Genomic DNA, 12,366 nt, shown 5'->3' with positions numbered 1-12,366 from the left:
CAAGCAGGATGAGTGGTGTCACTGTTCCTGGAGCTCCACAGCTCTCTGAATTAGGCATGGTGGAAGAACAGAAAGGCAGCAGTTGTAGAGATGCTGTCTTGGTGTTTCTGAAACCACCAGAGGTGACATCACTGGGAAGAGAGGGAGAGGAGCAATGCCCCTGAGGCTACAATGGCATATAAAGTAGTTTTTAAACTTGACCTGCCTCTGCTCCTCTACTAATATTGGTTCTGCTGCCCCCAGTGCTCACCTGTGTGTGTTTGTTTAGGTGGTTATTGCTATGAGCCAGGTAGATCTTCTTTTAATCTAAACCTATCCCTAGTTCCCTACTGCTGCTGCTCTTAGCCAATGCTTTAAATAAGCAGTGTCTGGAGAGAATTTGAAGGAACTAACATTTGTTTGCTTCCAGTTCCCATTGCACCTCACCTTATAGGCTGTGAGGAAGTGTATTAGCAAAAACAGTGGCATTGATTTGGAGGTCAGACAAGTATACAAATTCATGTTCTGTTCTAGAAAAAAAAAACACATCCTCCATCCCCTGCAATTTCCCCAGGGAACTGGGATAAGAGGCTGAGACCTGTGTTTTAGGGAGAAGAAAAGCAGACTGTGGCAAAACACTACCCTGGCACACAAACGTTCAGTCCCACTGAAATCAATGAAGCTGCAGTGCGTATATATTAGAACAGAATTTGGCCGCAAAGCCAGAGTAAGTTGGGCTTTTTCTGTAAGCATACGGTAGTGTTTAGATAGCTGATGAGGGTCTCTGAAATGTCAGGAAAAATAAATTTAGTAATTGAGATAAGTGAATGCACCTTGGCTCACCAATAAATTGGCTGTATTAATAAACTAATTAGTTCTCTTTAGACTATTAACCCAGACTGTCACACCTTTTATGGTAACATTTATCCAACAAAAATAAACTTACTTTATTATTTGATCGGGTACTGGCTTATTTTTGAATCTGGTATGCTCCTCCAAAACTGGTTGCACAGTAAAGCACTGAATATCTAAAATCACACAGGTTAAGGACATATGAAAGATATTATATATCCTGGAAAACAAAGAACATATTGTCCAAGAGCAATCTTCCTAAGATTTTTATTCTAGAGAGGAAATATTTAGCGTTAACACTGAAAAAACAGACTAATTTTGAGATATATACAATACGGTATCAGTTATCTGAGTAGGTTTACTGTTAGGTTAGAGTGCCTGTGAGTTAATTTATCACACTGAATAGTTTATTGTATTACAAAACAAAGACTATTTGATACACATATTTTCATTACTTAACTTTGACATAGGCATAGCGCGTGGCATCGATTGACAAAATGTCATGATGTTTCAAGTTTTAGATCTTTGTCCAAATGACTGTGTGTCTGTAACAGGGTCGGCACCCGCCTCTTGTGCATGGCCCCTATTCTCTGGCCAATAGTGCACACAAACACAGTTCTTTCATGGGTTGGGGGGGGTCCCCACCTCTCGTGGATGGCCCCCTTTCCCTCGGTTAGGTCAGTGTGAGCCTGCTTTTCTTTTTTGGTCTTACATCAGGGTGGTGCCTGCCTCTTGCAAGCACCCCACCCCGGACACTGGTTCTCTCAGCTAGTCTTTGGCAGCTCAGCCCTCTGGCTGAGCCACACACACTGTCCCCTCTTCTGAAGTATACAGTCCTGAGTTCTTATCACAACCCTGGTATGGCACCATAGTTCTTAGGCTTCTTCCCCGAGATACTGCCTTCTTCATCTACCCAGCCAGAGCATGTTGTGCATTAACTGGCCTGTGTGGACCCTGCTGGTGTGCAGCACAAGTTTCCTAGTGTGTGTTAACATAGTACCACAGGACAACTAGGAAACTTTTAGCATGCACCAGAATCCACCTGGCTAGTTAGTGCACAACATGCTGGTGAGCACTAGCTAATTATATAGACAAGCCCTAAGTGCAGTAATACAGGTACATTTTGGGGATGAAGGGAGAATATTGTTCAGAATTATGTCACTGTGCCACCGGTGTGTTTTTTGAGAAGGAGAGAAAATACCCAAGCTGGTGAGACAAGACATGTCAGTGACTAAGTAGATTTAAACTTAGATTTCAAGTGTTAGAAAAGCATGTGCATGATTTATTTACAAGCAGTTCTAGGAAGCCAGCCGATGTAGCTCCAATCATTGTTGTGTGCAGCTTTTGAGGACAATTACAATATACTGTTCAAATAAAAATGAAGAGTGTTTGGTTCTTACAATAGACTTCTGAAATGATGCCCAGCAGGTAGCAAAAGGTGGGGTGGATTTCAAAAGCTATCACATCTGTACGCTAAAGTATGTTTTTTGAAGAGAGGGTGGAGGATAAATGAAGTACAATAAGAGCTTCTCTTTAAGTGCTTCCCCTCCACCCCCATGAGTGTTGGGACTGAGAAAGGAACAGATGATATCTCGACAACCTGTTCTGAAGTATTCTTAAAAGATATGCATAATGGTTACAAGACTTTAGGTGCATGTTCAGTAAGCGAGTCGGGCCATTAAAAAGCATAGTACAAAATAACTAACTGAATAGTGAAACATTTATATTTATGATGTTTCGACAAAATATTGTCTTTTCTTATAATTCAGAAATGTCCTGGGAATGAAAAGAACCAAGAAATATTGGAAAGATGTAAATAATACTGATAATTCATGTGCTTTCTCACCATATTAACTAAATTTAGCAGTTCATAACATCGGATGTTACAGACAGCCCACATGCATGAACTGTATTTAATAACAACACTTTGCACTGACAGCTCTCCACCTGAGCCTCTCAAAGTGCTTGCCAAACAATAGGAATTCATCCTCACAGTTCTCCTGTGCGGTATAAAAATCCTTACTCTCCTTTTTTACAACTGAGGGACAAAGAGGGGAAGCAACTTGCTCCAGGTCATACAGTGCATCTGTTGCACATCCCGAAAAAAATAACAATGTTTGCTGGCGCTCAGTCCTGTGAGGAATGTAGGAATATTTTAGCCATGCAGGTTTCAGATTTTGACTGAACTAATAATAGTCAGTGGAACATCATGTCCATCTTATTTTGTCTGTTCCACACAGGTTATGACAGTTAGCATCACCCTCTTTTCAAGGTCAGTGCAGTTTCTATCTATTACCAGTTCAGAACAGAATATATTTTTCTTCAATTTGCAACCTCCAGTTCAGGGGTTCCCAAACTTGGTTCGCGGTTTGTTCAGGGTAAGCCCTTGGTGGGCTGTGAGACACTTTGTTTACCTGAGCATCCGCAGGTATGGCCACTCGCAGCTCCCAGTGGCAACGGTTCGCCATTCGCAGCCAATGGGAGCTGCAGGAAGGGGCTTACCCTGAACAAGCCGCGAACCAAGTTTGGGAACTCCTGCTCTAGTTAATCGCTAACTGTTCTTCCTTTCGCTTTTCCAGTTCAGACCAGTGTACTTAGGCAAGTTAGCCAGTTTAAACAAAAAAAAAACCCACCAGGTCATATGTACCCACAAACATTTGCAGATTTTTGTTTTCCTAAACTTAGACCAAAATTTTTGAAGTTTTAGGGTGGGATTTTTAAGAACCATCAATGTTGGCATAACTCTGCTCCTATTGAAACCAATGGGAGTTTTACCATTGGTTGCAGTGTGAAGTTCCACAACAGAACAAGAGGCCCATTGTGCTAGGTGCTGTAGAGACACAGAGTAAGAGAGAGTCCTATCCACAGAAAGTTGCCACAATCTGTTTTCAGCATGATGTGAAGGGAATTAGACATATAATTGCTGTTCACATTAATGGGAGTTGTGTATAGTAACTCCCCACTTAACATCCTCTTGCTTAACATTGTTTCACTCTTACGTCCCTGCTCAATTACAGAACATGCTCCATTTAAAGTTGTGCAATGCTTCACTATAATGTTGTTTGGCTGCCTGCTCCCCTACACGCCCCCCCCCAGCACCTCCTACCTGCCGGCAGACCCCGCAGATCAGCGCCTTCCCCCGCCTCCCCCCGCCTCCTGCCCACGGCAATCAGCTGGCTTGCAGTGTTCAGGAGGGAAGGGGGAGGAGCGAGGATGGTGCTCAGGCTCTCCCTCCCTCCTGTCCCCTGAACATTGCAAGCCAGCTGATTGCCGCGGGCAGGAGGCAGGGGAGGGAGGGGGGAGGAGCGAGGATGTGGCATGCAGACTAAAGGAGGGGGGAAGAAGAGGTGGGTCAAGGGTGGGGGCTTGGGGAAAGGGATGGCGTGGGCAGGCCGAGGGTTGAGCCCCCCGCCCCTGGTGCTTGCAGAGTAGGGGAAGCTGCTGCTGCTGCTGTGCAATGTGCTTCTCCTAGCCTACCGGACCTTCAGCCTCCTTGCCTGCCTCATTGTCTCCAGTGCCAGTGGGTTGTGCCTGTGTGGGGTAAGGTGGGGGCACCTCCCAACTATAGTACTGTACAGTATCACAAAAAAAAATTTCTCTAGAACCTAACCCCCCCATTTACATTCCTTCTTATGAGGAAATTGGATTCGCTTAACATTGTTTCACTTAAAGTCACATTTTTCAGGAAAATAACTACAATGTGAAGTGAGGAGTTACTGTACATGGTACTGCACACACATGCTGAACACATGCCTTTCCATAAAATCATTTTATAGTGATTTAGTTCACAGTGCTGCACTGCCTCAATCAACAGATTTACACCATACTACTGTACAGGAGCCCCTTGCCTGTAGGCACCTTCCTACTTAACATAACTCCACCTTAGAATCATAAGATTAGAAGGGACTGCAAAAGTCATCTAGCCTAACCCCCTGCCAAGATGCAGGATGTGTTGTGTTTAAAACACTTAACACAGATAGCTATCAACCTCCTTTCATAAACCTTCAGTGAAGGAGCTTCCACAACCTCCCAAGGCAGTCTGTACCATGGTCCTACTATTCTTGCAGTTAGGAAATTTTCCTGAGATTCAATCTAAATCTGCTGTGCTGCAGTTTGAACCTATTGCCTTTTGTCCTGCCCTCTCTGGCAAGGGAGAACAACTTTTCTCCATCCAGCCTTGTATGTCTTGAAGCCACATCTGCTTACTAATACTGGCAAAATGGTCTGAACCAAGTACATCTACAGGCAAGCAAAGCAGCTCAATTCTGTTTTTTCATTAAGAGGATTTGAGGATGCTCAGCACCTCACAAGACACTCAGAACATTGAATGATCAAGTCCCCGAGAGACAATCTCAGTAACAGCGATTGCCATTGCTGCATACCATGATTCACAGGAACCCTGAACTTCAACAGTGTTGCTATCAAACTCCCTTGACAAAACAATTTTTTCCTTATTCTGTAAATTCCTATCTTTAAGGATACATTGACCAGGAGAGTTTTTCATATCCTCTCCAGGGGCTGAGGTAGTGTTCATCTTCTCTGCATTTGGGAACTGGCTCATCAACTGTGCTTGGAAATCTTCTCTCCGCTCATACTCTTTCCCACGGTAGATGAATACTTTGTTCTGCAAGAGACAAATACTAGATTTCTTAGACTAGAAAGTCTTTGGGGCAGGGGCTCTGTGTGTGTGTTTGCACAGGGCCTAGCACTGTGGGGTCTCTGAACCTGATAGGGGCCTCTAATTGTTTCAGAAATATAAAAAATTGATTATAACCCACTTCCATTAGCTCCAGGAAAGTGTCACTGATTCCCCAGAGAAAATGCTTCATGGTGTGAGACAGAAAGAAGGAAAAAAGGCTGAATTCAGAATGTGCCTTTACAGTAGTAATTAAACAGGCAATGGGGAAGTGGGTGAAATATTAAAATTCCTTTTCTTCTTTCCCCTTTATGAAAGAGACTTGCTTTATAATATATGTATAAATTCTCTTCTCCCCATCCTTCTCCCCCAGTATTATAAACTTCTCATTTACGGCACAGTCAATTCCAAGGAGTTCTTGTCTGTCGTTCAGTGTACTTGGTGTGACGAGATCAGGAAGGGAAGAAGCAGGTGTCCTTATAAATATGTGAAACACACCCATTCTCGTGTTAATTTTTGAAGCAGTGGGAAAATTCATATTATTAAATTAAATTAAGGTGAGTAGTGAAATACTTTAACCTAAATACCTTACACCTACAACCTAAAAATAAGGTGAAATTCTCACCTCTGCAGGGGTTCTACTGAATGTCCTCCATGTAAAATCAGACTGTAAGGCTGAACTGGTGAAGGGAGGCATTGCATTGCTCCTCAAACATGAGGGTGTATTTCACCCTAGCCCAAGTCTCTGCTGGAGCCACAATATCCGTGCTACTATTAGTGCACTAGCTTGAGTGGAGCTAGCACCAGTTTCCCTATACAGGCTGGGAGGCTTGTTTCCCAGCTCCAGTGTAGATATACTCTTAGTGTGCAATTGCAGGGTCCACACGACCAATTAGGTGTTTCATGTCCTGGAGCACTGTAGACTTAACCTAAGCTTTCCATGCACTATCTCTTGTCTCTCTGACAAGCCCCCAGCAGTGTGGACCCGCATCCTTCAGGTGTAGCTAAGGAGCAGTTCAGATGTCATCTTTTGTTTGCTCATAATGAGAGCTACCAAAAATTACAAGGGTGTGTGAAAATGAACTAGATTTTAAGGTTTGATATGAACTCCAAATGCCATTGTATTGTTTCCTGGTACCCTGTACCTTCATTAGTCTGTGAAATATGTACCATTTGGTCAGCCTCTGCCTACTTTTAATATCTTGTAAGGATTCAGCATGCGGCCTTTTTACTCCATCACTACTACTATAAGGGTATTCTAGTCTACAAGGGAAATCAGAATAAAGACACAATCAACTTAGACACATTTCCATCTGGGAAGGCTTTAATGTGCTATTATAACAAGTAATACTTCAGTTAATTGTGAAATCTGGTGCCAATGCAGGATTAAATGAAGATCAGTTTTCCCCAGAGACTAAGTACATTTTTACCATACATTGCAGTGGTGTTTTTATGAATCTAGAAAAAAAAATAGTTGAAATACAAAGTAGAGAGACTTACCCTGAGAAATGTGGGAAATCCTTGGCCATAATATCCAACGGCAAAGTAATCTGGCTTAGGCCTCAGAATTTTCATGATGTTTTCATAAAATTTAGCTTGTTGAATCTGAAAGCAAAAATGATATTTCAGTCTTGTTTCAGAATCATAATACTTCAAGGAAAATGGTTTCTATATTTAACTTATTACTGGAATATCTTTTTTAAAATATAGCATTCAGTCACTCTTTACACAGTTTTCTTGTGCCACATTAATTGTTTTTTAAATTGTTTATGTAAGTACTGTATAATACACAGCAAAATTAAATGGGGTCAAACAATTTAAAATGTATGCAAAGTCAAGTAATTCCTAATTAACAAGTGTGGAAACAAGCTGTCAAACACCTCAGAATTATACTAGGTAGGATCCATAGTAGCTAGTTGAACTTCATTGATAAGGTTAGTGAGATAATGAGCTTGAAAATGTTTCATGTCCTAAATATAGCTTGGTGAGGACTGGGCCAGCTGTTCAGAATAATAGTAGAAGTGGTGAATAAGGGGCAGATGTACATACAATATACTGAGTTGAGAACAGTGCTTCATTTTATTGACTGTGTTCTCAAGTATAACATTGCATTTAATCTAGGTTATGTAAATGTGGTCTGCATGAGATTTTTTTTAAAAATAAAGGTTAGAATATTTTGATTTATGACATATAGAAGAAGCCTGAAAAGGTGCATGTGTGAGGAGTGGTCAGGATTCCTCCAGATTTGTTTTTCACCTTAAACATTTCAGGAATATCATGTTTTGACTCCCCTGGAAGCTTCAAGTATGTGTTCATTTTGAGCTCTAACACCTTCACTGAAATGGCAAAGGTGTTGAATCTTCAAAAAAGGCTTCTTTATTCAAAATTTGGATTAGTTATTGAGGATAAATATGTGTGATTAAAAACGAAACACAGTGTTTAAACAGCCAGCCTAAAAATCCCCTTCTCTTTCATTTTCTCAGCTTTCATTCTATTGGCTCTTGTGATGGCACCACTTCAGTAGTTCTCCAGTCACCACAGACTCTTCCAGGCTTGACAGGATCTGAAATTCTAATGTCAAAAGCATATGGCAGGGAGGAGGGGGGAATTTTAAACCTTTTCTTTCTACACCATTAAGAAGAACAAAAAAAAGGGACACAAGGCTATTTTATGTCCTTTAGGTAATTTTTAAACCCTGCAAGTCAATTAATGCAAGGTAATCACTCCTGGGATTTGCTTTGTCTCATGTAATCTTATCTCTAGAATAGTGTCAAATGATTAAATATGCATACATATATATAAAATAATTAACCACTTTTATAAGGCTTTTTAGCACAGGAACTTTATTATTTAATATGTCAAACTTCAAGGCATCATCAGTGACAAAGTAAAGAATGTGAAATAATCTGAAACTGAATATGGATCACAAATTCCTATGGACTCTTCAAAAACTTGTCTACCTATATACCATCTGAGAGTTCAAAAATATTTATTTATGTTCCTGAAATGTTTTAGGGAGCCATATGTGTTCTTACCAGGTTCTGGCTTAGAAGTTCATAGTCAAAAACTTCCATTTCATACTGCTCTGCTAGCTCTTTGCATAAGGATATTGATTCTTCCCACATCTGCAAAGTAACCACATATTCTAAAGTAAAATTACACAGGTACAATCGAATACCAACAAATAAGGTTTTAAGGAACCACTATTTAACTATGTATCCTTACTGATTAGGCTCTCTCTAAGATGCAGTTATCTATTAACTGCACATATAGAATGGAAGACTCAAGGCACCCATAATTCCAGGAGAGCATCTTAATGTGCAGAGTAAAAATATTTTATGGTTCATTATAGATAGGAACAAGTGAGTCTCCGTTACAGTTACAAGAACACCACCAAAAATCATCTGACCTTTCAGTATCCTCCAAACATAGGTACAACATCTCCAAGGGCTCAGACACAAACTCCCTGCACATTATATTGTGCTTTCTAGGGGCCCAATCCTGTAATCTATGCTCCCATAAGTAGTCCTTGATCAGGTGAAATATCCTTTTCAGCTAAATGATCTTGAGACCAAACCACTGCCTGCCCACGAGACAGCAGCTTATTTCATTCCTCACAACATAATTTCTGTCTCATGAAGAAACACTGGAAGGAAGGCATGCTGCAATGGACATAGTGAGCCAAATTTTCCAGTCTGCTAAGGGCATTTTGCTGTAAGCCTCACACAGTGATTTTAAAGAAGCTGGACATCTCCCCCTCTGCAGAAAGACTGCTCACTAGCAGAACATTGGCTTTGCTGCCTTCTGCAAAATACACCCCTTACCCCAGCCCAGATAAGGGAAAGGAGGGAACATGCTGGGGATGGGATGGCAGGGAAAGCTCTGCTATATCTGATCCTCCACTGAATTAAGGTCACGGCCGGTCTCATGAATTGGGGCCAGTCCTGCACATCTGTAACCTACACTTGGATTGGACAGCCCTGAATCAGAGAGGTGTTACCAGCTGCCTGCAGCAATCTGTCCAAGCAGAGCTTGGCTGAAGTGAAATCATAGAATACCAGGGTTGGAAGGGACGTCAGGAGGTCATCTAGTCCAACCCCCTACTCAAAGCAGGATCAATCCCCAGATAGATTTTTGCCCCATACTCTTATATGGCCCCCTCAAGGATTGAACTCACAACCCTGGGTTTAGCAGGCCAATGCTCAAACCACTGAGCTATTCCCTCCTCCCAGAGAATGAAAGCTATTGTATATCTAGGGTTATGGTGTATGGAGAGGTATTGCTACACTTTCACTATTTCAAATGCATATAGACAGACTGCTAGATAACAGTTAAATAGCACTGCACTGTCTGTGTCACAGTACAGTAGTGAGATAGTGCAGAAGCACTAGAAGTTTCCTATCCAAAAGGCTAACATTGGGGAAACAAGTTGGTATCAGCTCAGGACAACAAGTGGAACAAGAAAAAGTAAATGAGCAATGGTTGCTCATTGTAGGTGAACTGCATCATTCAACAGGTGGGATTGAAGATCAGAAATGGTATTTGCCGTACATCAGCTGAGCTTCACCCAGACATAGAATAAGAAAAGATTTACGGGTCACCATGTTCAGTGTTTTCCACTTCAAAATTATTCCCTACCTTATATTGTCCAGTACTTTGCTCATTCTCATTTTCAAGGGTTCTATGATTGGGGTATCCACCCCACCCCGGATTGATAGGGGTTGAGATAGCCAAGTAGGCCAATTATCTCCACAGGATGCACCTGGAGGAGGAGCCAGGGAGCAGGGAACTAATTGAAAACAGGCACAGCTGGACAGGAATAGGTGGGGCCTATAAAGCTAGGTTGCAGCTTCTGGATAAGGGCAGTCACTCCCTGGGAAGAGGGTTTGGAGTTGGTACACTGAGAGGAAGGATGGGAACCCAGTAGTGTAGGAAGCAGTCTAGGGAAGGAGTAGTGAGGGTGAAAGAGAAAAGCCCAGAACTGCTGAGCTGAAGGCCTTTGGACTAGTACCCAAAGTAGAGGGCAGTCCTGGGTTCCCCTATGAGCCACTGAGGCCATGGCAGTGAATGGGGGGACTGCTAATGCAGAGAGAGACATTGAAAGACTTTGGGAAGGCTGAGTCACAAAGAGGTTGCTATGGGTCTTGGAGCAAGAGGGAGGGAGAAGGATGGTGTGTAAACTGGGGAAGGGGGCATCTGCCCCAAGAGCTAATCCTCAGAGCACTTCATGACAGGTTCAATCATGGAGCCAAAGGGACCTTTACTATTGGACATCAAAAGGTGCAGGATCAAGACTGTAAAAAGATATTTAGTAGCCTACATATGACTTGTGTGTTGACCACTTGTCTAAAACCACATCTGTCTTTCTGAGATATCCTGTGTATTTTGAGGAAGAGGATAGTGTGATGGAAGAATAAGAACTGAATTAACTATCAGTTTCTTGTTAATGGAAAATTCATTGCATGTCTATACTTATTTTATTTATGTTGGGCAACATATGCTATTTCATTGTTTTGCCTGAGCTAAGAAAAACTAGACTGGATGTCAGTTACAAACATTAGCCTTCTTCCTTTGTATATTTATATGACAAATTTATTAAAAAGGAGTTGTCTATAATGAATCTCCTTTTTTTACTTATGACCCACATTTCCAAAATGATTTTACCCAATAGCCAAACATGTTTCATTATAATAAAATGATTGTTAAAGGCTACTGTTGCATAACGTAACAAGTCAGAATGTTAAAACAGTTACCTTTCCCTTGTCAAAGTATTCTATAATTTTTTCATACAAGTTCTCTTTCAACTGTCGATGGGTCTGTGAATACTGGAATTCTGTTTGCATAACTTGAGGTGCACACTGTTCATCGGACCACTGTGAGAAAAACATTAGAAAACACATACTTTTGGAGGCAAAGTAAAAAAATGTTAAGTTTCTTCTGTATTTCCCTAACATCCAGAGAGTAGGGAAATACTACGGTAAGGATGCAAATTTTTCAACATGTTCCTGAATAACTGTTTCATGTTGGTAACTAGGGTTAGCCAACATTTTTTGGATGGAACAGTTTTCTGTTCAAAATCGTGTCTATTCTGATGGTATGCTCTGTTGAGGAAAAGTAAAAACATTTTGTTCTGAGATTTTCATTTTTTTTTATTTTTCTATCATATTAAGATATTAATTTATTATGTATATGTAATATAGATAGAATATAATAGTCAAACAAAATGAATTTAAATGTCACTATTGAAACAAATGTTTTTCTGGTCCTGAATTTCATTTTTTCAGAATTTTCATTTCTCTGGAAATTTGAGCTTTATGTACCAATTTAGAACTTAAAAAAAAATAGAATATCCCACAGAACAGAAATTACAGTTTCCAACCAGCTCTGTTGGTCACTTCAGCTACTTAACTAGACTGTAGTGAAAATAAGCATCAGTTAAGAAAACAGCCAGAGGGAATAATTTGAAAAGTGACCCCCGTCATTTAAAATGAACATTTTACTATACCCATATAGCAGTAGCTGCCAGGGGCAAATTTAATTATGGCCCAATATTACATGTAGGTTTCCAATCTAGCCCTAATTTGGAAATTGTGAGTACAGTAAGGTCAGAAAAAATGCAGTAATTATGGAGGGCTAATTGCTCCAAAAGTCACATAACCTATCTTTATATTTTTGTCACAATTTTTAATTACCAATACATAATTTTAAATCAACAGCTGAGAACATCTAATATTTCTTCTCAGTAAGTATGCTCTAATTTTTATTAAATGTCTTAGTATTTTCAACTACCAGGAAATTAGACTGCTCCTAATGAAATAATTAATACAAAGTCTTTGATTTGTTGTGTAAAATAGATTATACACACACACATTTCTAAATCTGAAAATTGTGACAGCTCA

General features: G+C 40.6%; 1 protein-coding gene and 1 long non-coding RNA gene across 7 annotated transcripts in view; one reads left to right on the top strand and one right to left on the bottom strand.

Annotated features, from left to right (window-relative positions):
* The window catches only part of DOCK2 (dedicator of cytokinesis 2), a 509,152-nt gene that overhangs the window by 37,257 nt on the left and 459,529 nt on the right, over positions 1-12,366 (bottom strand). For 5 of the 6 annotated variants that reach the window (XM_039483819.1, XM_039483820.1, XM_039483823.1 and 2 more), the window contains 5 exons: positions 11,221-11,340; positions 8,503-8,592; positions 6,968-7,072; positions 5,314-5,455; positions 926-1,007 (listed from right to left, as the gene is read on the bottom strand). In XM_039483819.1, the coding sequence (XP_039339753.1) occupies positions 926-1,007; positions 5,314-5,455; positions 6,968-7,072; positions 8,503-8,592; positions 11,221-11,340 (539 nt within the window). Of the gene's footprint in view, positions 1-925; positions 1,008-5,313; positions 5,456-6,967; positions 7,073-8,502; positions 8,593-9,935; positions 10,029-11,220; positions 11,341-12,366 lie in introns of those variants that run through there. The other variant, XM_039483824.1, reaches the window with a different exon arrangement.
* The window catches only part of LOC120369961, a 44,399-nt gene continuing 43,360 nt past the window's right edge, over positions 11,328-12,366 (top strand). Inside the window, exon 1 of the long non-coding RNA XR_005583530.1 lies at positions 11,328-11,444. This is a non-coding gene — a long non-coding RNA (uncharacterized LOC120369961). The remainder of the gene's footprint in view (positions 11,445-12,366) is intronic.

This window comes from Mauremys reevesii, linkage group 8, assembly GCF_016161935.1.
Source record: "Mauremys reevesii isolate NIE-2019 linkage group 8, ASM1616193v1, whole genome shotgun sequence".
Lineage (NCBI taxonomy): Eukaryota > Metazoa > Chordata > Testudines > Geoemydidae > Mauremys > Mauremys reevesii.
The sequence above is the reverse complement of the archived record's forward strand: the minus strand, read 5'-3'. Positions and strand labels throughout refer to the sequence as shown.